General features: G+C 35.7%; 5 protein-coding genes and 1 pseudogene across 5 annotated transcripts; 3 read left to right on the forward strand and 3 right to left on the reverse strand.

Annotated features, from left to right (window-relative positions):
* The first annotated feature begins 140 nt into the window (after nucleotides 1-140).
* LOC113655716 (hemoglobin embryonic subunit alpha-like) lies at nucleotides 141-1018 on the forward strand. The gene is made up of 3 exons (XM_027166422.2): nucleotides 141-374; nucleotides 466-673; nucleotides 793-1018. The coding sequence occupies exons 1-3, from the start codon at nucleotides 280-282 to the stop codon at nucleotides 919-921; spliced, it is 432 nt and encodes a 143-aa protein (XP_027022223.1). The 5' UTR covers nucleotides 141-279; the 3' UTR covers nucleotides 922-1018.
* Nucleotides 1019-7416: 6398 nt separating this feature from the next.
* On the reverse strand, nucleotides 7417-8191 carry hbae1.1 (hemoglobin, alpha embryonic 1.1). The gene is made up of 3 exons (XM_027166425.2): nucleotides 8023-8191; nucleotides 7724-7931; nucleotides 7417-7604 (listed from the first exon to the last, which is right to left on the reverse strand). The coding sequence occupies exons 1-3, from the start codon at nucleotides 8115-8117 to the stop codon at nucleotides 7476-7478; spliced, it is 432 nt and encodes a 143-aa protein (XP_027022226.1). The 5' UTR covers nucleotides 8118-8191; the 3' UTR covers nucleotides 7417-7475.
* A 1525-nt stretch (nucleotides 8192-9716) lies between these two features.
* On the forward strand, nucleotides 9717-10560 carry LOC113655720 (hemoglobin subunit beta-like). Its single transcript, XM_027166426.2, has 3 exons — nucleotides 9717-9906; nucleotides 10014-10236; nucleotides 10381-10560. Exons 1-3 carry the CDS (start codon nucleotides 9815-9817, stop codon nucleotides 10507-10509), a joined length of 444 nt encoding a protein of 147 aa, XP_027022227.1. The 5' UTR covers nucleotides 9717-9814; the 3' UTR covers nucleotides 10510-10560.
* A 3001-nt stretch (nucleotides 10561-13561) lies between these two features.
* On the reverse strand, nucleotides 13562-14325 carry LOC113655791 (hemoglobin embryonic subunit alpha-like). The gene is made up of 3 exons (XM_027166547.2): nucleotides 14180-14325; nucleotides 13881-14088; nucleotides 13562-13761 (listed from the first exon to the last, which is right to left on the reverse strand). Exons 1-3 carry the CDS (start codon nucleotides 14272-14274, stop codon nucleotides 13633-13635), a joined length of 432 nt encoding a protein of 143 aa, XP_027022348.2. The 5' UTR covers nucleotides 14275-14325; the 3' UTR covers nucleotides 13562-13632.
* Nucleotides 14326-15595: 1270 nt separating this feature from the next.
* On the forward strand, nucleotides 15596-16535 carry LOC113655738 (hemoglobin subunit beta-like). The gene is made up of 3 exons (XM_027166447.2): nucleotides 15596-15834; nucleotides 15942-16164; nucleotides 16309-16535. Exons 1-3 carry the CDS (start codon nucleotides 15743-15745, stop codon nucleotides 16435-16437), a joined length of 444 nt encoding a protein of 147 aa, XP_027022248.1. The 5' UTR covers nucleotides 15596-15742; the 3' UTR covers nucleotides 16438-16535.
* A 3439-nt stretch (nucleotides 16536-19974) lies between these two features.
* LOC113655798 lies at nucleotides 19975-20600 on the reverse strand (annotated as a pseudogene).
* Nucleotides 20601-23823: the final 3223 nt, after the last annotated feature.

Here is a 23823-nt window from a genome sequence, read left to right on the forward strand (position 1 = left end):
CAAATTGCACAAAATTAATGAAATATATGCTTGTTTCATTAAATGTATTATCTGCCCTGATTAGAGTTTTATTTATTTTTTTCGAGTAAAACCTTAGTTCAATTAGCTCTAAGGTTCCTATCAGACTTGACAGTTATCTATTACAAGCAGCAGAAGCTCTTTCTAATCTCTTTTTTAAATTGGTGGGTCTCGGGTGTGCCAGCTGGGGGTCGTTGTATAAAAGGCTGAGTCGTTTCTCAGAGAGTCTACAGAAGTTTTCTTCCACACCACTACGAAACCATGAGTCTCTCTGACAAGGACAAAGCTGCCGTCAAAGCCTTCTGGGCCACGATCTCCTCACAGGCTGAAGAAATCGGTAGACAAGCTCTCTACAGGTAGGTGCTTGAGCAACTCTTCTCCTTCTGGTATTCATTTCGATTCCTCTTCTGATACCGAGTACTCACTCTGTACAATGTTTCTATGCAGGATGCTGACTGTTTACCCTCAGACCAAAACCTACTTTTCCCATTGGAGTGACTTGAGCCTTGACTCACCCCAAGTGAAGAAGCACGGGAAGACTGTTGTCTCAGGTGTGGCAGAGGCTGTGAACAAAATCGATGACCTGACCAATGGGTTGCTCAACCTAAGCCAGCTGCATGCTTTCCAGCTGCGTGTTGACCCCGCCAACTTCAAGGTAAATAAACTTAATATTTAATACTATTTCCTCCATAATATTTTAGTGTATTTTACCCATATGTAAATCCTGTTCCACAACATGTTGTTTAATGTAGTTGTTTTTCCCTTTCCTTGTAGATCCTCTCCCACAATTTGCTGGTGGTTCTGGCCATCCTGTTCCCCACTGACTTTACTCCTGAGGTGCATGTGGCTATGGACAAGTTTCTCGCTGCTTTGTCCCTGGCTCTCTCTGAGAAGTACAGATAAGAAGCTCTGCAGGCAACAGAACAGAGACATGCAAACGCACAATATGTTTTTTATGTTCTTGACTGATCTAAATAAAAGCCAACACTATGGAAAGTAACACTATGTTTTGTGTTTTCTCTGAGCCTTTGCATGTTCATAAATTTAAGATAAAAATAAGTCAATAGAAATGTAGTGTGTTATTGGTTTTTAGCATATTATGCCTAAGATTAGGAATGAATCTGTGTGAATATTGTAAATGAATTTACTGAATGTTGAGACATTTTTTCTGTCTGTAAGTAAATTCCTTGTCTTAGACACTGACCAAAAAAACTCAATAACTTTATATTCCTTAGACATGAACTAGATCATAAAGGTTGTTTTAAGGCTGTGGTATAGGATAAAATCACTGATTAAGATAAAAAAAAATCACTATTGAATCTAGTTTTTTAAACTAGTTTATTTATTCCTTTAATTTTCTTTATGGACAATTACCCCAAAGTGTTTGAAACCAGTATATTTTGATATGTTCCTGTTAGGACTGTGATAACAAATGAGAAGTGATAGATCTGATGGATCAAGCAACATCAGGCAACATTTCCTAGTGACATGCCAATATTTAATTCTCTCATTCCCGCTGACAGAATTAATGCTTTATTGCCCATGAAAGGGGGCCCTACGCAATGCTATTAAATTATTCTGGTTTAGATGTTTCATCGTTATTGTTTAACCCATGTATATACAGTATGTACAATTTATGGTTTGAACGTTTGTGAACCCTTTAGTAATTCCTCTGCTTCTGCATAAATATGACCCAAATCATCATCAGATGTTCACACAAGTCCTAATAAGTGAACCCAATCAAAGAAATGGGGCAAAAATACAATACCTCTTCATTCAATTACTGATGCATCTTTACATATGTGACTTCAAAAGTATGTGAACCTTTGCTTTCAGTATCTGTTATGAGCCCTTGTGCAGCAATAACTGTGAGTAAAGTTTCTGGTAACTTTTGATCAGTCCTGCACAACAGCTTAAAAGAATTCTATCCACAGTATAGAAAACAGCTTCAACACTAGATTTTGTTGGGTGTCCTCACATGAACTGTTTGCGTCAGGTCCTTCTACAATTTTTCTTTTGGATTAAAGTCAGGACTTTGACATGGCCATTCTAAAACATTAAAACATTGTTCCTCTTCTTTGTGCATGACTACATTTTTCTTGAGATTCAGTTCATGGACAAATGTTCTGGTATATTCTTTTAGAATTCACTAAACTTGTTCACTGATTCATGGATCAATGATCATTAGCAGACTTCATGAGCAGCACTGTTCTTTTTGGTGAGTATTTTACTGAATGTAGAAACCTTTCCTGGTATCCATTTATTACATACACTTGCCTTAGACACTGATTTATAGAAAACAACATGAAAGAGCAGAGCTGGCTTAGGCTCTGTTTTCCGCTCAACCACCACTAAAAAATTTAGAAAATGCAGCTTTGTCAAAACTTTACTATGACATGACATAACATGACATAACATAACATAACATAACATAACATGACATGACATGACATAACATGACATAACATAACATAACATAACATAACATAACATAACATAATAGTATGTATTGACACAAATAAGTAGTAAATAAATTGTAATAATAAATCATAAACAAATCTGACTAATAGTCACTAGAAAACTCACACAAGAATTAAACAAAACTCAAATCAACAAAAAAGTTCAATAAACTCAATTATTATTTCTGAATTAAAGAACAGTTTCAAAATTGTAGCATAATAATCAATGACTGCATCAAATGATAAATTCTTAGAATCAGCATTATTGATGCTGTTAAAGAGCAAATACAAATAAAATTGAATATAAAATTGAAATGTTCTAGCACTATCTCACTATGTTTCGTCTGGCAGTAACTGTGGTATTATCTGTGTCCTATATTCACACACAGGTACTCGAAGTTAGTTTTCCACATAGGAGGTAAAGATATATGCCTTCATCAGTCAGAGATTACTAAAAGTAATATTGTACCGGTGTGTAAATTAGTGGAGGCAATGTCCGATGCTTTAGTATGCTCTGACCCCATCCCAATGTGGTGTGGCAATGTAGCTTACAGCAGGTTAGAGTCACTAAACTGATGGATGTCCAGGTGGTGCTCCGAATAGAATGTGGGCTTCATAGATAATTGGAGCATGTTTGAGGGCAAGGCTGGCCTGGTGGGACAGACACCGTCCCGTCCTAAGAGGCCAGGCTTGCCCTCAAAATGCACCCAGTCATCTGAGTCGTCACCCAGGGTTCATAATATGGAGACTGTGTTTGTTTCCTGACCTTAACAAAAAACTATAAATACTCAGAAAATTTGTTTTAGTAACCCTATTAGCATAAAATTAGATTATAGTGAATACACAGCCACCACCTTTGATCTGAAGCTAGGAATGTTATATATAAGATCTCTTGCATCTAAAGCTCTTATGGCTAATGAATCAAGCAAGAATCTAGACATGTTTAACTCATTTGAAGTACTTCATACTAACATATATGTAGCCACAAAAAATAAATCTACTGAGTCAGTTCCTCTTATTGTTATTTACAGACCTCCTAGACCATATTCTGAATTCCTCTGTGAATTTGCAGATTTCATTTCAAATCTAGTTGTTTCTCTCATTTTGATAAGTTAGAAGATCCTCTGAGAACAGCAGTTGTTTCCATCCTAAGATGGAATCTAAATTCAGTATTGGTGAACCAGAATGTAATAGGACCCACTCATAATGGAGGTCACACTCTTGATCTTGACACTCAGATTAAATATAGAAAATATAGTCACAGCGTCTCAATCAGAAGCTATCTCTGACCATTATCTCATTTCACTTAAATTGCGCTTTGGACACGATATTTGCAAATCGCCATGTCATCGTGTTAAACGTACATTTACATCCACTACTGCAGAGATTTACTGTACCAACAGTCTTCCAGAATTATCATCCATGATCGGATCACCATCTGACCCCCGAGAACTTGATCAGGTGACTGCCTATTTAGAGTCAGTGTTTTGCTACACCCTAGATCAGACATGGGCAAACTACGGCGCGGGCCATATACTGTACGGCCCGTTGGGCTTTTTAATCCGGCCCGCCGAACTCGTCCACGTTATATTATTAAATTAAATTTTATTATAAAGACACCACAATTATTTTACCAAGCTGTAATTCCCATCTTTCCCCAGCAGATGGCGCACCCCGAAGACATTGACCCTTGAGTGTGATGCATTACGGTTAACGGTTACTCTCTACTTCATTTTGTCGCTTTGCACTTTCAGCCGTTCAGTAAAAATGAGCGGACCGAAGAAAAGTAGAGTGTTCAGTAAAGAGTGGAAAACAAAATATTTTTCACTGAATTCCGATCAACAGCTGTATGTCTGATGTGCCAAGAAACTGTAACAGTTTTTAAAGAATACATCAGCTGTCATTTTGCCACAAAACATGCTAACTACGCTAGTAAACAGTCTCCACAAGAACGGGCGGCTACAGCTCAGAGATTGTTTCTTTAAACAGATATTACCAGTAGCTATCAAACCCATTCTAAAGATAATAAATTATTCCCTTAGAACTGGTTATGTGCCAAAAAAAATTAAGCTAGCAGTTATCAAACCTTTGATTAAAAAACTTGACAAGTTTTTCGAGTTCCTATCCGGATCGTCTCATCTTAAGGACCTACTTTGTAAATCCTGATGTTCTACCGCTGGCTAGAGTCTTGTCGCCCAGTGGTCACCTTGCCAGGGGTTGATCTGTGTGGAATTGTTGTGAATGAAGCCGCTTGGAGACTGTCATGCCTTCTTTGAACCAATGTTGTGTCAGTCAGCTATATGGTCTGGTCTTTATCAGCAATCAGGTCTGCTCTGAACTCAGAGTTTGTGATGACTCATTAGTTCCTCAGGAGCTCTCAGTTGCACTATTATAAACTGTTGTAGGAAGGAAATTATTACATTGACATAATTTCCTGTCCAGTGTCACCCAAATGAGGATTTGTTCCTTTCTGAGCCTGGTTCCTCTCAGAGACTTCTTCCTTGCCGCCGTCACCTCCGGCTTGCCCGGGATAGATATACAGTATTTTAAATTTTACATGAATAAATTTTAGTTAATTTTAAACTTTAAATATATGCATTGATTTATTTATTTTCTTCTTCTTCTTCTTCTTCTTCTTCTATTTCTTATTTCTATTTTTCTCTCCTATTTCTATACTTCTGTAAAGCTTTGATTTGAATTTAATTGAAAATGACATTTAACATAATTTTTAGGTAAACTGCGTTGTTAAGCAGACCTGACAATATGAAAATATAATAGCTGCAGTTTTTCTTCAAAAAGAGAATTAGAGAGACAAAGAGAGCTAGTTTAAGAACATTATTTGCAAATAATTTGTAACTATTTACCCCTTTTGTCCAAACCACAAACTAAAACATTCTTGAGACAAATTTCAATGTTTTACCATGTTCTAGTTGAATTTTAAGGATTTTTGAGTTTTGTTTATCATTACCTTTGACAAGTAAATTTACTGAAATGGTACAATAAAAGCTAGTTTTCCACATGTTCAAAACTGTTCCATTGTTTCCTGTCTTGTCACAATAGCAATAACTCCTTACATTACAGTTTTTTCAGTTGCTAACAAGCATTGTTCAATACCGAAACCACACTTTCAAAACTCTCCACACAGTCTGCATTACCAGCATGAATATTGGCCAAACAGTTAATCTCACCTACAAAACTCACTCAGACCAACATACACTGGCAACAATTCTCATTCAGAAAACACACATTTCATTCACAACACACTGACCTAAAAAACACTAACAACAGGAAGCATTACATAATTGATGAACTTTTCTTTTTTAAAATTTCAATGATTTTCCATATAAATCAGTTCTTCATATAGCAAGCTGTAACACAATTTAACTTCATTGAAAGCATTTTTTATTGAAAGCAATTTTTTTATATGAATATAGTGCTTGAAAATTATAACCAAAAGGTGAAAAAGGAGGAAAAAACTCCAGGGCTGCAATGATAATAAAAAAAAGAATAAATAAAATATATTCTACACATTACTGTAACGTGTAGTTGTTCATTATAGTAAATTACAGATCTAGTCTGCTCTCTCTCTTGCATTTGGCCACAAGTTCTCATCAACATCACCTTCCACCTCCATGCAGATACGAGGTAGTATGGAGGCAGGTATAATACTGACATCATGGGATGTGCCGCAAACCACTCTGTGACTGCAGCAAAGTAGTGAAATGCCACATTATCCCACACGACAATGAAGGAAGGGGAGTTTGATGCCCTTTGGCTTCTCTCCTCTGCTGGCACAAGTCAAATATGTAGGTCACAAATGAGCCTCTCTGTGTTGTAGGAGCCAATGAGTGGTTTGTGTAACAGTAACCCTTCATTGGACATTGCGGCACACATCGTAATGTTAGCTCCCCTTTGGCCTGGGACCTCCACAGTCACTCACTGTCCCATTACATTTCTTCCCCTGCATCATGTTATTGCCAGGTTGAACCCAGCTTCATCCACAAAGATAAACGTATGTGGAGTTCGTCGGGCTTCCATCTCCATTACCCACTAAATTGCAGACAGTTTCACAGTAATTGACATTATGCATCAATGTGCATCAATCTTACCAGGACATAATGACACCGGAGTTCTTTCACACATTCACTGTTTCTCTCAAAGGGTACAGTGTACAGTTGCTTCATCCTTATTTTATGTTTCTCTAGGACTCTGGCAATTGTTGTTGTGCTAACCATGTTCACATTTTCAAAATTGCCATTGTCTGCCAGCACTCTCTCTCGAATTTCCAGGAGTTTTATTTGATTGTTGGCAAATACCATATCCACAATGTCAATTTCTTGTGCATCAGAACAGATTCTGCCTTTCTGCCCTCTTGTGGGCAACCTTTGGATCCTACAGTAAATCACAACTATTACTGTATTGTTTTATTTTAAATTACATTTAGCTTATAATGATTTTTTTTTTATTTTTGTCTATAAAATTGAGAATATTATAAAATAATTACAGCATAAATGCTTGGAATTTGCCATCATTCTGTTTTGAATGTGTTTTTAATCATTTTTAATGCAGTGTGTTAGCATTAGAAAAATGTGCTGAAAATACATAGTATTTTACATGTTGTGGAGTACGAATGGGAAAAGAGTTCCTGAATTTTGAAAAGTGTGGTCACTGAATGCATTTTGTCTGAAAGCAATGAAAAATGGTTCACAGTTTGGTCTGCATTGACTTCTGTTTCGCTGACTGTGTGAAGAGTTTTGAAAAAGTTGGTTTCAGTATTGAACAATGCTTGTTAGCAACTGAAAAAACTGTAAGATCAAATTCTTTTTTGCCTATAGGTCTAACATGACCACGCATTAAACAAAGCCTTAGAGAAGACACATAACATACAATGTTATAAATTTTGGATTTTATTTATATCAATTAAAGACATTTCCAGAAAGACATAAAAAAAACATATTGTGCGTTTGCATGTCTCTGTTCTGTTGCCTGCAGAGCTTCTTATCTGTACTTCTCAGAGAGAGCCAGGGACAAAGCAGCGAGAAACTTGTCCATAGCCACATGCACCTCAGGAGTAAAGTCAGTGGGGAACAGGATGGCCAGAACCACCAGCAAATTGTGGGAGAGGATCTACAAAGAAAGGGAAAAACAACTACATTAAACAACATGTTGTGGAACAGGATTTACATATGGGTAAAATACACTAAAATATTATGGAGGAAATAGTATTAAATATTAAGTTTATTTACCTTGAAGTTGGCGGGGTCAACACGCAGCTGGAAAGCATGCAGCTGGCTTAGGTTGAGCAACCCATTGGTCAGGTCATCGATTTTGTTCACAGCCTCTGCCACACCCGAGACAACAGTCTTTCCGTGCTTCTTCACTTGGGGTGAGTCAAGGCTCAAGTCACTCCAATGGGAAAAGTAGGTTTTGGTCTGAGGGTAAACAGTCAGCATCCTGCATAGAAACATTTTACAGAGTGAGTACTCGGTATCAGAAGAGGAATCGAAATGAATACCAAAAGGAGAAGAGTTGCTCAAGCACCTACCTGTAGAGAGCTTGTCTACCGATTTCTTCAGCCTGTGAGGAGATCGTGGCCCAGAAGGCTTTGACGGCAGCTTTGTCCTTGTCAGAGAGACTCATGGTTTCGTAGTGGTGTGGAAGAAAACTTCTGTAGACTCTCTGAGAAACGACTCAGCCTTTTATACAACGACCCCAAGCTGGCACACCCGAGACCCACCAATTTAAAAAAGAGATTAGAAAGAGCTTCTGCTGCTTGTAATAGATAACTGTCAAGTCTGATAGGAAACAAAGCGTTAATCGCTAACTGATATTTTACCCCCCAAAATTAAAAATTGTCTTAACAGGGCAGAAAACAATTTACACAAATTAATAAAAGCAGAATGTTAATCCAGAGTGATTTTAAATACTACTACTACTACTACTACTACTACTACTACTACTACTACTACTACTACTACTACTACTACTAACAACAACAACACCAACAACAACAATAAAAATAATAATAATTATTATTATTATTATGTTTTCTTTGATTTATTTAATGTTTAATATATTTTTTTATATCTAAGGGGGGAAATTACTTAAATTTATTGAATCCAAAATTATCTCAATTAAACATTTCAAACCGAATTTTTATCCCTTGAAGCAAATTTTCAAAATTTTCTTTATTCTTTCACATTCTTTGATTTTTCCAAACACTGCAGTCAACACAATGATTTCCTATTAGCAGTTTAATGCAGCAGATTATTTCTTGCCAATTCAACATAGGGGAACAATTCTTGGGTGTGACCTCTAAAGATGCAGCTAGTGTCAGCAGATTACACTGCACTGTGTTTAGCATACTAACTCAGATTGCTAACATATATTCAACCAAAGATATCTCATATAATATCTTAACTATAATACTTTTTTTTATAATAGTTATTAACATCTTTATTAATATCTGTAAGCCACCAATATATTGATTATAGATTAATAATATAGATTAATTATTTTTTGAATGTAAAGATTTTTTATGCTTTCTTTTTATTAATAAAACAAATACCACAATGCACGAAACAATTCTGAAATTTTATCCTGAGGACAAATAATTTAATTTGTTTAGAACCTTCACCTTCATTTTCAGTTCTCTGTTTATTATTATTATTATTATTATTATTATTATTATTATTATTATTATTATTATTATTATTATTATTATTATAATAAAAGAAGTTCAGCTGTTCTAAGTTTATTCTCCTTGATTGAATTTATTTCAGGTCAGTTAAATGCCAGTTGAAATAATTAATCGAACAGAAATCATTCTCTTATTTATTTCATGAGCCATGCATGTTATTTAGGTCACCTTAAATTATTATAAACATATGCACATAATATGTAAAACGTTTTTTTTTTTGCAGTAGTCCAACGTATGTATACTCTGTTTGTATAAAACATATTTAGACTATATTAGTCATGATTAAACATGTTTTTCAACATGTTGTTCTCGTATATGTTGTTATGTAATGAACTGAAGTGAAAATGTATGTTTGAAACGAAGGGCTACAGTAGAGGACTTTATTAATTAAAATAATATTGCAAGTTTCCATAAAACATTCCGTATGCTCACAGTAAGCTGTGCATGTACCATGACACCATATTCATTTAAAAGAGAAAAGGACCGATTCATATCTAATCAATATTGTTCAGACTCTCAGAGTGAACACACCTCATCAGATGTTTGTAGTCAGGTCTTGGGAGGTGCCGTCAAATGCATATATAAGCGGCCTAAAAAGACTTCATCAGAACATTCAGAACCTCCAAAAGCCAGCAACATGGTTGAGTGGACAGATTTCGAGCGCGCTACCATCCAGGACATCTTTTCCAAGATCGATTACAAGACTGTAGGTCACCAGGCGCTGGCAAGGTACAATCATTTTAATACGTATTACCTGACTTAAAGAAATGGTTAAATACATAAATGACATAAGGAGTGATTATAACGCTTATGAGTAATTTTTAAATGTTTCTCAGATGTCTGGTCGTGTACCCATGGACCCAGAGGTATTTCGCTAGCTTTGGAAACTTGTATAACGCCGCTGCCATCGTGGGAAATCCCAGGGTTGCTGCCCACGGCTTGACGGTAATGCAAGGGCTGGAGAAAGCGGCCAAGAACATGGACAACATTAAGGGCACTTACGCCGAGTTGAGTGTGCTGCACTCTGAACAACTACACGTCGATCCCGAAAACTTCAGGGTGAGTCTGATTTGATTTATTTATAAACCATTAGTCCTAATTCTGTTAGTTTCATTTAGTGTCAGATTATCACTCTGTCTACATGCATCTTCCGTTCTATACTTTAACCTGTGTTCATTCTTTCTGCTCTGTTTCCTCCTGTAGCTGTTGGCTGACAACATTACCATTGTAGTCGCCTCTGTCCTGGGTGTTAGTTTCACAGCTGAAGTGCAGGCAGCTCTGCACAAGTTCCTGGCTGTCGTAGTCTCTGCACTCGGAAAACAGTACCAATAAATGCTGCATGTGATTTGTTCTGTTTTCTGCGTTGAAGTCAAACTGTGTCGATTAATGCAAATAAATGTTTAAATAGTTAATATCTCGTCATCTGTTGTGCTTTTTATTACGCTAATTATTTTCTCCGTGGGGAATGCCGTTACAACTTGCAAAGTTATTTCAAATAATTTTTATTTTTAATTGGAATGATGAAAATAATCAAACTTCTGTAAAAAATACAAACGCACACTTTGGTGGTAGTGGTGGTGGAGGTGGTGGCTTCCTAGGCTAACAGATACAGTGGCCTTTTTCGGTTCTTAATTCTTAATGTAATAAAGTCCCAAATCATTATATATATATATATATATATATATATATATATAATTCTAAAATAATAATAATAATAATAATAATAATAATAATAATAATAATAATAATAATAATAAAAAATATATATATATAATAATGCCAGACCTTTACATATAGACATGGGCGTAAATTTAATTTTAGAGTAGGGGGGGGGGACAATAAATATATAATTTCTCATGAGCAATTTTTGAAGGGGGACACAAATAATACAGTATAATTGTACTTATAAAGATGTGTCCCCACAGTGAAAAACTTTGCTTTTATCATTATTATTGAGACTGCGTCATTATGGTGATTTTCAAAGTTTTTCTCAGGTTCAATGACAAAGCAGATTTTTCTTCAAAACTATTTATTGCATTGTTTGTATTGTTTACAGTTAAGCCATCAACATACAATAAAATATAAACATGACTGTTATTGTGAAAAATATATAAAATAAGTATTGTTTTGTAACAAAATAAATTATTAAATAATCCCTTTACAGTAACTGCTGTATGTATAAACACAACACAACGGCTTTGGCGTGTTATTTGCAGTGCACTATGCAACAAGCTATTGTAAACAAGCTAACGTTAAATAGATAAGTAATATTTGAATCGCTAATATAGCAGATTCATGGAAAATTACATCGGTAATCAGCATTTTTGCCGCAACTAATTAATGAATGAATCTGCATCAACTACACTAAAAAGAATCACTTCATTTAAAGTGAATAAAATCCCCTACTTAATGGAGTTTAACATTAATTGAGCCGCAGCCACACATCTGATACGTGTGTACAGAGTAGGTGATGGGAAAGCAGGCAGTGGGTCAAACCACTGTGAGGAAGGAGAGGGAGAACTCTGGGAACTCTTTAAAACTGTTTCTAAATGCATTTTTTGCGGGGGTTTTTTCTACTTACACAATTATTTAGGTATACATACATATATTTTTCACACTAGAGAGTGCGATATTTTTTAAATATTGGGGGGGGGGGGGCAATCCTCGGATCGGGGGGGGACAACCCTCGGATGGGGGGGACATGTCCCCTCCGTCCGCCCCGGGATTTACGTTCATGCATATAGGACAAATAACAACATAGGAAAAGTTGGTTTATTATGGTTTATAATATTTCTTATCTATTCACATGAAAGAGAGGCTTTACTGCTTACAGAGATAGTTAATAATATTTTTCAAATCTGTCTGCGTTCGTCAGTATACTTATTGTTAAAGTACCGATCTATTTCCCGTACAGTTTTTTTTTTAATCTAGAGATAAAAATCATGAAATTCAAGAATAAGTGACTTTTGTACCTGTCCATAGGACTCAAAGCTTTTATATGGCCACTGAACTATCCCTTTACCTTTGTTAGCACAGACCTGACAAGAACATATATATATATGTACAGTATAATGGCTGCAGACATTTGGGTTAGTTGTCCGAAATTAAAACTAAAAGAATAAAGAAAATTGTTTAAAAAAATAGACTCCCAACTAGATTCGGAAATAATATGTTTAATTCCTATAAGCGCCTTTGTTTTATCCATTCTACTGGTAAAGTAGGATTCTGACTTTTGTGTACTATCTGCTTAACTTAGTTGGAGTTGTTTCGATAAGTAATAAAAAATAATAAAAGCGGTTTTGCGGGTGGTTGGTTGGAGGGTGATGTATTTATATATTTAGACTTCTGTACGCCTCTCTGAATAAAGACGTTGGCCAAATGGGGTAAATGTACTTGTAGATGTAAATGTTATGGTGATCTAGTTCAAGTCTGAGGATGACTTCCACATGGCCGATCCGTGGCATATAGCCGACACAGGCAGTTTTTTTTTATTTCCGCAAAATAACTGGGGGCGACGGACAGGTTTTTTATCTTTTTGTCGAAATTGCGCCCTCTTTTGACATCATGCCAAATTATTTCTGACAGTTAACATAATTGTAGTACTGATCGATCATCGAACTGTTTCAAATATTGTTAGAATAAAATAAAATTGACAGATTTGACAACATACCATGTTGAATAACAAACACTTTCTGCATCATGACGTGATTATAATACGTCACCATAACGCATTAATTATGCATGGCGCACACTGCAGACAAGAGTTTTTCAAAGCACAAGCTGATTAATAACTACTTGAGGTCTACCATGATCCAAGAGCGTCTCAGTAGACTTGCTGTTAACAGCATCAATAATGCTGATTCTAAGAATTTATCATTTGATGCAGTCATTGATTATTATGCTGCAATTTTGAAACTGTTCTATAATTCAGAAATAATAATTGAGTTTATTGAACTTTTTTGTTTATTTGCTCTTTGTTTAATTGTAATATGGGTCTTCTATTAGTCAGATTTGTTTATGATTTATTAGTACAATTTATTTACTACTTATTTGTGTCAATGCATATTGTTATGTTATGTTATGTTATGTTATAGAAAAAGCTGTAAAAGCTGCGTTTTCTACGTTTTTTTAGTGGTGGTTGGGCGGAAAACAGAGCCTAAGACAGCTCTGCTCTTTCATGTTTTTTTTTTTATAAATCAGTGTCTAAGACAAGTGTATGTAATAAAAGAATACCAGGAAAGGTTTCCACATTCAGGAAAATAATCATTAATGAATGTATTCATCAACTTCTTTTTGACTTATAGGTCTAATATGAACACTCAATGACCAATGGTTCAGATAAAACACAAAACATAGTGTTAATTTCCATAGTGTTGGCTTTTATTTAGATCAGTCAAGAACATAAAAAACATATTGCGTGTTTGCATGTCTCTGTTCTGTTGCCTGCAGAGCTTCTTATCTGTACTTCTCAGAGAGAGCCAGGGACAAAGCAGCGAGAAACTTATCCATAGCCACATGCACCTCAGGAGTAAAGTCAGTGGGGAACAGGATGGCCAGAACCACCAGCAAATTGTGGGAGAGGATCTACAAAGAAAGGGAAAAACAACTACATTAAACAACATGTTGTGGAACAGGATTTACATATGGGTAAAACACACTAAAGTATTATGGAGGAAATAGTATTAAATATTAAGTTTATTTACCTTGAAGTTGGCGGGGTCAACACGCAGCTGGAAAGCATGCAGCTGGCTTAGGTTGAGCAACCCATTGGTCAGGTCATCGATTTTGTTCACAGCCTCTGCCACACCCTGAGACAACAGTCTTCCGTGCTTCTTCACTTGGGGTGAGTCAAGGCTCAAGTCACTCCAATGGGAAAAGTAGGTTTTGGTCTGAGGGTAAACAGTCAGCATCCTGCATAGAAACATTTTACAGAGTGAGTACTCGGTATCAGAAGAGGAATCGAAATGAATACCAAAAGGAGAAGAGTTGCTCAAGCACCTACCTGTAGAGAGCTTGTCTACCGATTTCTTCAGCCTGTGAGGAGATCGTGGCCCAGAAGGCTTTGACGGCAGCTTTGTCCTTGTCAGAGAGACTCATGGTTTCGTAGTGATGTGGAAGAAAACTTCTGTAGACTCTCTGAGAAACGACTCAGCCTTTTATACAACAACCCCAAGCTGGCACACCCGAGACCCACCAATTTAAAAAAGAGATTAGAAAGAGCTTCTGCTGCTTGTAATAGATAACTGTCATGTCTGATAGGAACCTTAGAGCTAATTGAACTAAGGTTTTACCCGAAAAAAAAAAAAAAAACTCTAATCAGGGCAGATAAAAAATTTAATGAAACAAGCATATATTTCATTAATTTTGTGCAATTTGTTATCTGCCAAGAACCAGTCATTTCTAGTGAAAATATATAGCTGATCTAAATTAAAAATATTAAACAATTTTTTTTCTTTGAAACAAGTTCAAATATGTTTTTTGAAATGTTTCTTCATTTTTCACATTCTTTGATATTTTTTCCTCAAACGCTGCAACCAATCAGTTCAATTCAATAAATGTCAATTATATATATATATATATATATATATATATATATATATATATATATATATATATATATATATATATATATATACGATATGCAGAGAATGAAAACCTATAGGTACTGTGTATAAAATGCAAACCAGATTGTTGTGATATTTTAGTTTATGTGTGTATGTGTGTGTTCAGAAGCCTGGCAGCATTTAGCTCCCATATGGTGCTGTGGTAGAAACTGTTCTTATCTGTTGGTTCTGATGATGATCGTTTGCCAGACGGTAGTAATTTAAATAAGTGATTTATTTCTTGAACCAGTCACTACTGTCCTAAATCAGACCCACTCCAGGTTTGGTTCAGCTGAAATAAATATATGATAAACATATGCACATAATATGAACGTAATTCATTAGTCCAACTTGTGTGTATATGTGGATTATATTAGTTATTAATATTCTATAATTTTATAGACAAAAATGACAATGATGACAAAAATTAATCTTTTCTATATAAAATTCTATTGAAATAAAACTACTGAATAGCTAAGAGTTTAAAGGTAAAATAATAAAAATGTATGGATATTTCTGTAGATTTTTGTATTTGGCAGTGTTTGAAATATCTTGTTGCAGATATTTCAGTAAAAACGTTGCAGGAATAAAAGTGTGATATACTTTAAGCTAAGTAACTTATCTCTGTTTGTTATTTCATTCATTCTATCAATATGTAAAGGATTGATATTAACTAATGTTATTTAATACAACGGGCCACATGATATGCCTCTAATAATTATTTTACAAGTTTCCATTAGACAATCCTTATGCTCACAGGAAGCTTTGCATGTACCATGACACCATATTCATTTAAAAGAGAAAAGGACCGATTCATATCTAATCAATATTGTTCAGACTCTCAGAGTGAACACACCCCATCAGATGTTTGTAGTCAGGTCTTGGGAGGTGCCGTCAAATGCATATATAAGCGGCCTAAAAAGACTTCATCAGAACATTCAGAACCTCCAAAAGCCAGCAACATGGTTGAGTGGACAGATTTCGAGCGCGCTACCATCCAGGACATCTTTTCCAAGATCGATTACAAGACTGTCGGTCACCAGGCGCTGGCAAGGTACAGCCATTTTAATACGTATTACCTGACTTAAAGAAATGGTTAAATACATAAATGACATAAGGAGTGATTATAACGCTTATGAGTAATTTTTAAATGTTTCTCAGGTGTCTGGTCGTGTACCCATGGACCCAGAGGTATTTCGCCAGCTTTGGAAACTTGTATAACGCCGCTGCCATCGTGGGAAATCCCAGGGTTGCTGCCCACGGCTTGACGGTAATGCAAGGGCTGGAGAAAGCGGCCAAGAACATGGACAACATTAAGGGCACTTACGCCGAGTTGAGTGTGCTGCACTCTGAACAACTACACGTCGATCCCGAAAACTTCAGGGTGAGTCTGATTTGATTTATTTATAAACCATTAGTCCTAATTCTGTTAGTTTAATTTAGTGTCAGTTTATCACTCTGTCTACATGCATCATCCGTTCTATACTTTAACCTGTGTTCATTCTTTCTGCTCTGTTTCCTCCTGTAGCTGTTGGCTGACAACATTACCATTGTAGTCGCCTCTGTCCTGGGTGTTAGTTTCACAGCTGAAGTGCAGGCAGCTCTGCACAAGTTCCTGGCTGTCGTAGTCTCTGCACTCGGAAAACAGTACCAATAAATGCTGCATGTGCTTTCACGGAGAGACCAAACGTTTTTAGCTTTAAAAACGATCTTGCACTTGTTTATGTCTAAATAAAAGAACCAATACTACTTTGAGAGTTGTGTGGTCGATTGTTGCTACCCAAAATATGTTTTGGTTGCAGTGGATTTACTCCTCTAACGGTTAAGGGTTGAGGTGACTTCTTCTATACTGGGAACTCTAAGCATTCTTGTCATTATTTAGCAATAACAATAGAAATATAGAAACACACGTGTTGCAGCACAACGAAAGTATTGACTATATACATTTGAATAAATGTTTGTTGTTTTTTATCACATAATAATAATAATAATAATAATAATAATAATAATAATAATAATAATAATAATAATAATAATAATAATAATAAAACCATAATCATGCCTTACTTTTGTATAAATAAATAAATAAATAAATAAATAAATAAATAAATAAATAAATAAATGAATGAATGAAAAGTATTGAAATGTGAGTAGTAAAGAAAAGTGGAACTCCATTTTTATAGGTTTAGGCCTTATTTTCATTATCAAGATCATATTCAAATTATTACATTTTTGCATTATACACTGTACCTCAAATTTCAACATCACTTTAAAAAGTACCCATCCATTAAGACCTTCAATATTTAAGTGAGTAGCTACACTATAAAATGGCCACATGTTTAATGATGACAGTTATTAATGATTCACATGCAAAGATGGGATGAATTCAGATATAAATAGGGATTTTTGAAAGTGGCTAAATTTTTGTGCCATTTTATGAGTCCAGGACTTGACCATTCCCACACCTTGATATTTCTCTCTTTTTTAGTCTTCAGATTTGCTGCTAGGTTTTGGATTATTGTTCTAATTTAAATCCAGTTTAAGCTGCTGAACAGTCATACAGTAATTACCTTATTCATCTGCATTCTAAATTTTCAAATGCAATATTCGAATTAATATATTAAATTGCCCTTAATTATTAAACTACAGTGTAAATTAGATTAAACTATCTGTATAGAGTACCCACTTCACAAATTGCTCTAGCACCTGGGTTGTTTATGCCATTATACTGTATATTTTTGCTCATATGCTGATTCCTGCCTTATATTCCAGTGTCTTGATCAATAAACCATTGTTCTTATTCAGATTTTTTGTTATCAAATATTGCACATCATACATACAGTTGTATGCAAAAGTTTAGGATCTCCTGACAATTTCCATGATTTTCATTTATAAATATTTGGGTTTTTGGATCAGCACTCAGGAAAGAGTAATATTTCAGTAGTGAAATGAGGTTTATTGGATTAACAGAAAAATGTGCAATATGCATCAAAACGAAATTAGACAGATGCATAAATTTGGGCACCCCAACAGAAAAAAAAAATCACATCAATATTTAGTAGAGCCTCCTTTAGCAGAAATAACAGCCTCTAGACCAGGGGTAGTTTTTTTAAATAAAAATGTAATTTAAATGTATTTTATTTTAGTTAGTTAAAAAAAAATGAATTCTAAATTCTAAGATTATGATGCTCTTGTAACATTAAAATAAACCGTGTTTAATTTTTTTGTCGCTCAAAATATGCGTCATAACTGCCGACTTATGAAATCCGACACACAGAAGCAGACACATTTTTGGTTTGCTGCAGCCGGCAAGTTAAAATTTTGATGCAGGACTGTCAAGTGTCACGCATTGAGAGAGACAGTCACGCTATTTATCATATATTTAATAAGCTGCAGCGCCCAAAATGAATCAGTCCGCACCGCTGTCTGGAACCGCGCAGGAATCAAGCGCGTCTCCCCTGAAGTTATTAGTCGAGCCTGACACTTATCAATCAAAAAAAAATCAATTAGACATTGAACATTTTATTTGAAAGTAACCTTCAACCCAGCGTCTTTTTACTTAAGGTTAGTTCAATCTGTTCAAAATATTTTTGTTTGCTTGCAGAAATAAAATTTCGTTTACTGCAGTGTTATCTTCATTTTAGATGTCAAATGGGTTTTGTGGCTCCCTGTGTTTTTTTTTTCTGTGGGAAACGGGTCCAAATGGCTCTTTGAGTGTTTAAGGTTGCCGACCCCTGCTCTAGACGCTTCCTATAGCCTTTAATGAGTGTCTGGATTCTGGATGAATGTATTTTGGACCATTCCTCCTTACCAAACGTTTTCAGACCTCAAGCGAAAGGCTTTCGCATCACTCTCCTGTACAGCTTCACCTTGTGCAAAGTGCGCTGAATTGTTGAACAATGCACAGTGACACCATCTGCAGAAGTTAATATTGTAGGTCTTTGGAGGTGGTCTGTGGGCTGTTTTTGACCGTTCTCACCGTCCTTCGTCTTTGTCTTTCCAATATTTTATGTAGCCTGCCACTTTCTGTGCCTGTGGTCTTCCATTTCCTCACTATGTTCTTCACAGTGGACACTGACAGCTTATATGTCTGTGGTAACATTTTGTAGTCTTCCTCTAAACCATAATGTTGAACAATCTTTGTCTTCGGATTATTTGAGAGTTGTTTTGAGGCTTCCATGTTGCCACTCTTCAGAGCAGAGAACAACAACTTGTAATTGGCCACTTTATAAATATCTTTTCTCATGATTGAATGCACCTGTCTATGAAGTTCAATTCTTAATGAGCCACCAAACCAATTGTGTGTTCCAACTAATCAGTACTAAGTAGTTACTGGTATTCAAATCAACAAAATGGCAAGGGTGCCCAAATTTATGCACCTGTCTAATTTGGTTTTGACGCATATTGCACATTTGCTGTTAATACAATAAAAATTTCACTACTGAAATATTACTTTAGTGTCCTTCAGTTATTTTTTAGATCAAAATAAAATTGCTGATCCAAACACCCAAATATTTATAAATGAGAATCGTGGAAATCGTCAGGGGTTCCTAAACTATTGCATACGACTTTATTTACCACACATTTTCATTTCAGTTGAGTTGTTGCACTGTTTCTCTGCAGCTGCAAAAACAACAAGGGGATATATTGTGATATTGTGACAAATACAGTAATCACTGTATTAATATTATTGTGTTGCTATTCTGAATCTATTGTTGCACTGGATTTTCATTACAGAAGTATTTAGAGTAAATTAGCTGACCATTTGGATCATTAATTCTGCTGTTGTCCTTCACAATACACTTACTACACAGCTTACATTATAACCAGCAGGAGGAATGGGATAGTAAGGTGACTACATGCTTTTGCCCATGTAGTGTCTGAATTCACCCCAAATTAGTGTAATTGTGTAATAGTTTAATTTGATTAACTGGCTAATTGAAAGAAGAAGAAGAAGAAAAAGAAGAAGAAGAAGAAGAAGAAGAAGAAGAAGAGAGAGAAAACAAAAGAAAGAAACATGAAACAAAAAAGCCAACAAAAGTCTTGATTAGTTTGTACAAAATATGCAAAATGCTTCTATTGCAAATAATGACAGCGTTTTTAAATGTGTTTTATGTATTTTATTTGCAGTACTCATGGAGGGTGAATACAGTCTTATAAAAAGTCTTATAGCTGAAAACAGACAGAGGAAACTTTAACGGTATTTTTCGGAGAGAGCCAGGTTGACCTGTCCGAGGAACTTGTCCATTAACGTAGAATTCAGAGGTGAAGTCATTGGGAAACAGCAAGCCAAAGACCACAAGCATGTTGTGCGAGATGATCTAAAACATGTTAGATATGAAAACGTCATAATAAATAAACCTAAAATAATTTCAAAACAATTTGAAAACAATAAATACCTTGAAATTAGTGGGGTCCACATGCAGCGTGAAGGCATGAAGCTCTCTGAGTTTAAACAGACCAGTTTGAAGGTCATCAATCTGACAGCACTGAGGACTCCCTGAAACACTGTCAGTCCATGCTTCCTCACCTGGGGTGAGCCTGGGATCAAGTGAGAACAGTAGGTCTTTGTCTGAGGATAGACAAATAAAGTCCTACAAAATACCACATGATCATTTAATGTATGTGGCATAGCCAAAATAGCAAACAGTCCATCTGGTAAAAGAGATTTGTATTTTTGGAGTTTGTTGCATTAGGAAAAAGAATAGTCAAAGAATGGTCCTACCTGGAGAAAACCTCGTTGCCAATTTCCTCGGCCTTGCAGCTGGCAATGCTAAAGAAAGCCTTCACTGTGGCTTTGTCCTTTGCATTAAGGCTCATTTTCTTAGCTGTTGGACGCTTGCCAAGTTGTGACATTTTTGGATGCAGGACAGTTTTTTTTTATAAGCACTGAACACCAAGGAAAATGGAGTGACAGAGCACTTTAAACCTCTCCCTCAGCTTTATCACTTCCTGCCACACTCATAATGCTTTTAGGCCCTTTTCATAGATCTCAGTTCAGTAAGTTTGCTGTTCTTTTCCCACTTTGTCTGGTATCCGACCCAATAGAAGAGGGAAAAAATCCCTCAAGACAAACAGCGACATACAGAGAATGAGAAAAATAAATAAATTGTTAAATTAAGAAAAAAAAAGGTTTGTGTGGTATGTTTTGGGGTTCATTATGGCTTTGGATGATGATGATGATGATGATGATGATGATGATGATGATGATGATGATGATGATGATGATGATGATAATACAGTTTGGCTATGGCTATGACAGTTGGCTATGACAGTTGGCTATGACAGTTGGCTATGACAGTTTTTTCAATACATTTAACAAGTTTCCTAAAGTCTTAACGCACCAACACTCCTAAAACACACAGTTGGCAAAACGGTTAATTTCATGCTCAAAATCACACACTGTAAACTAAACCCAAAACTAATTTTCAAAATACAATAATAAACTAACACAATACAGCATGTCTAAAAAAAACACTGCAAATATGTTTCAAAAGCAAATAATTATTCAAAACACTAACACATGTTCTCTTCAGGAACATTTAGTCAATCATAACACAATGACAAAAAAAAACACTACCATCAGCTGAAATTACAGAAACTGCATTATTTTATGTGTCAGGTCTGTCCTTATACAATAGACAGTATATTGTATTGATCATAGATTGTGTTTTGCACTCTAGTTTCTTTTGAAGGCTCTCTACATTTTTGTTTTGTTGGGTTTAATAAATGCATTTTGTTTCTTTTGCTGCAGAAATTCAATACAAAAAATGAATGACGATCTCAGAGTAGCTTTATAAAATGTACAGTTTATGTAAACAAAAAAATGCAGACACAGGATTGTTGCAGTAAAGACTTTATTTGCAAAAGGACATTACTGCAAGATATACAAACAGAAAAAGCACCGGAATTATAATAAAAATCAAAGTAATCTTCTAATCTGCATTTGGCCACATGTTCTCATCCACATCACACCTGATATCTTCTCTGGCAAGGCATCGTGGGAAGAATCTTTTGGCATGCCTTATCCACCCCTGGCAGTGTTCAGCTGTGATGTCTTTGCATGCAGCATCCATTGCATCCAGGAGGGACATTTGGTCAAGTGGACGATGGTCAAAAACCTTCCATCTCCATGCTGAGGGACAAAATACAGTTACATATTAGAGACCGGAGGCAGTCACTCTAATACAGTAAATGGTATTTAAATTATTTACCCTTTGCTGTAGGAGAAGCAATATCCTACCTGTTGGTTTCTCTGAAAATACGGACAATGAATGCCACTGTGTCCCGGCTGAGATTTGGCTATACTCGTTCACCAGCCTCTCTGAATGATAGCCCGTGGTTTATGACATGGTCAATGATAGTAGCTCTTATTCGATCAGTTACCCTAGCTCTGGTCCTTCTTTGAGTGCCACCATGCATTCTAACTCCTCTCCCTTGTCCTGGTGTTCGTCTTCCTCTCCCTCATGCAGGCATTTTCTTTCTTTCTTTCTTTCTTTCTTTCTTTCTTTCTTTCTTTCTTTCTTTCTTTCTTTCTCTCTCTCTCTCTCTCTCTCTCTCTCTCTCTCTCTCTCTCTCTCTCTCTCTCGCGATCTATAGTGTTCCTTTTCCACACAAGATCAGCACAAAGAGTCCTCTTTTAGAACATATGATCATGTGATTGAAAAAACCTCAACACCTGAGTGTGGTTCTTAGATGGGAATCAGCTGTGATTTATATATTTGCATAACTGCAATAAGCTGTTTCTCATTAGCAATGGAATAAATTACAGGGAATATATTTGCGTGCTAACCGTATTGAGTTTAGGAAACTTGTTAAATGTATTGAAAAAATTGCCATAGCCATTGTAAAAAACTGTAGTAGTAGTAATAATAATAATACTAATACTACTACTACTACTACTACTACTACTACTACTACTAATAATAATAATAATAATAATAATAATAATAATAATAATAATAATAATAATAATAATAATAATAAAAAGAAGAAGAAGAAGAAGAAGCAGAAGAAGAAGAAGAAGAAGAAGAAGAAGAAGAAGAAGAAGAAGAAGAAGAAAATGTGATACACAGATTGGCAGAGGTGGGAAGTAAAAAACGGAGTAAAAATACTTCGTTACTGTACTTAAGTACATTTTTCTGGTATCAGTACTTTACTCCACTATTTATTTTTCGGACAACTTTTTACTTTTAATCATTACATTTGTACACAAATATCTATACTTTTTACTTCTTACATTTCCCAAACGGACTCGTTACTTTTAGTATTATTCCTTCTCATTGGACGCTGTTTCCAGCCTATCATCCTATCATTGTGCGGCTTTTTCCCCATGTGACTGGTGTACTGTATTATTTACTGGCTATCAGACATAGACTAAGGATAGTGGAGCTAACAATGAGCAGCGCCTACAAAAGGAATGGCTACTGTTCATTCAGAGGGAGTCACCGATGTTAAAGTAACTAACAACGAGGACATTCCTGAACACACATGGCCATATATGAGGGAGATGTTTGTAATAATCGGCGTCAAAAAGGATTCCTGGCGAATGCGTTGTGAATTGTGTCACCCAGGGGGGGGTTCTAGCCCTTTATTAGGGTGGCTTCAGCCCCCTGTCTGTAATCTCAGCCACCCTAAAACTATAAGGATCATTTTTACTTTCATAAATAAACAATAAAAATGACATTAAAATGCAGGACGTGTCGTCGATGGGAAAAAAAATTATTTATCAGTTTGATCCAAGAGCGATTTTTTTTACTTTGCCTTTACACGCGTGTGTTGTAGTGTTTCACACGTGCGTCTTCAGCTGTCTGCTTTATTAGAACGGAGACGCACAGGTACGCGCAGCGTGCACGCGCAGTCAGAGCTGGAGGCGTTTATCTATAACGTTAATCGGCGGAAAGACGCAAAGACGGCAACCAAAAGCAGTGAAATGTCACTATTCTTATTACCAGAGTTGTCATATAATATATAATATAGAACTCTTCTTGTTTTAAATTCTCACTGACGGCTAAAACCCCCTAAAGATGAAACCCTAGAACTG

Source organism: Tachysurus fulvidraco, chromosome 24 (genome assembly GCF_022655615.1).
Source record: "Tachysurus fulvidraco isolate hzauxx_2018 chromosome 24, HZAU_PFXX_2.0, whole genome shotgun sequence".
In the NCBI taxonomy this organism is placed as follows: Eukaryota; Metazoa; Chordata; class Actinopteri; order Siluriformes; family Bagridae; genus Tachysurus; species Tachysurus fulvidraco.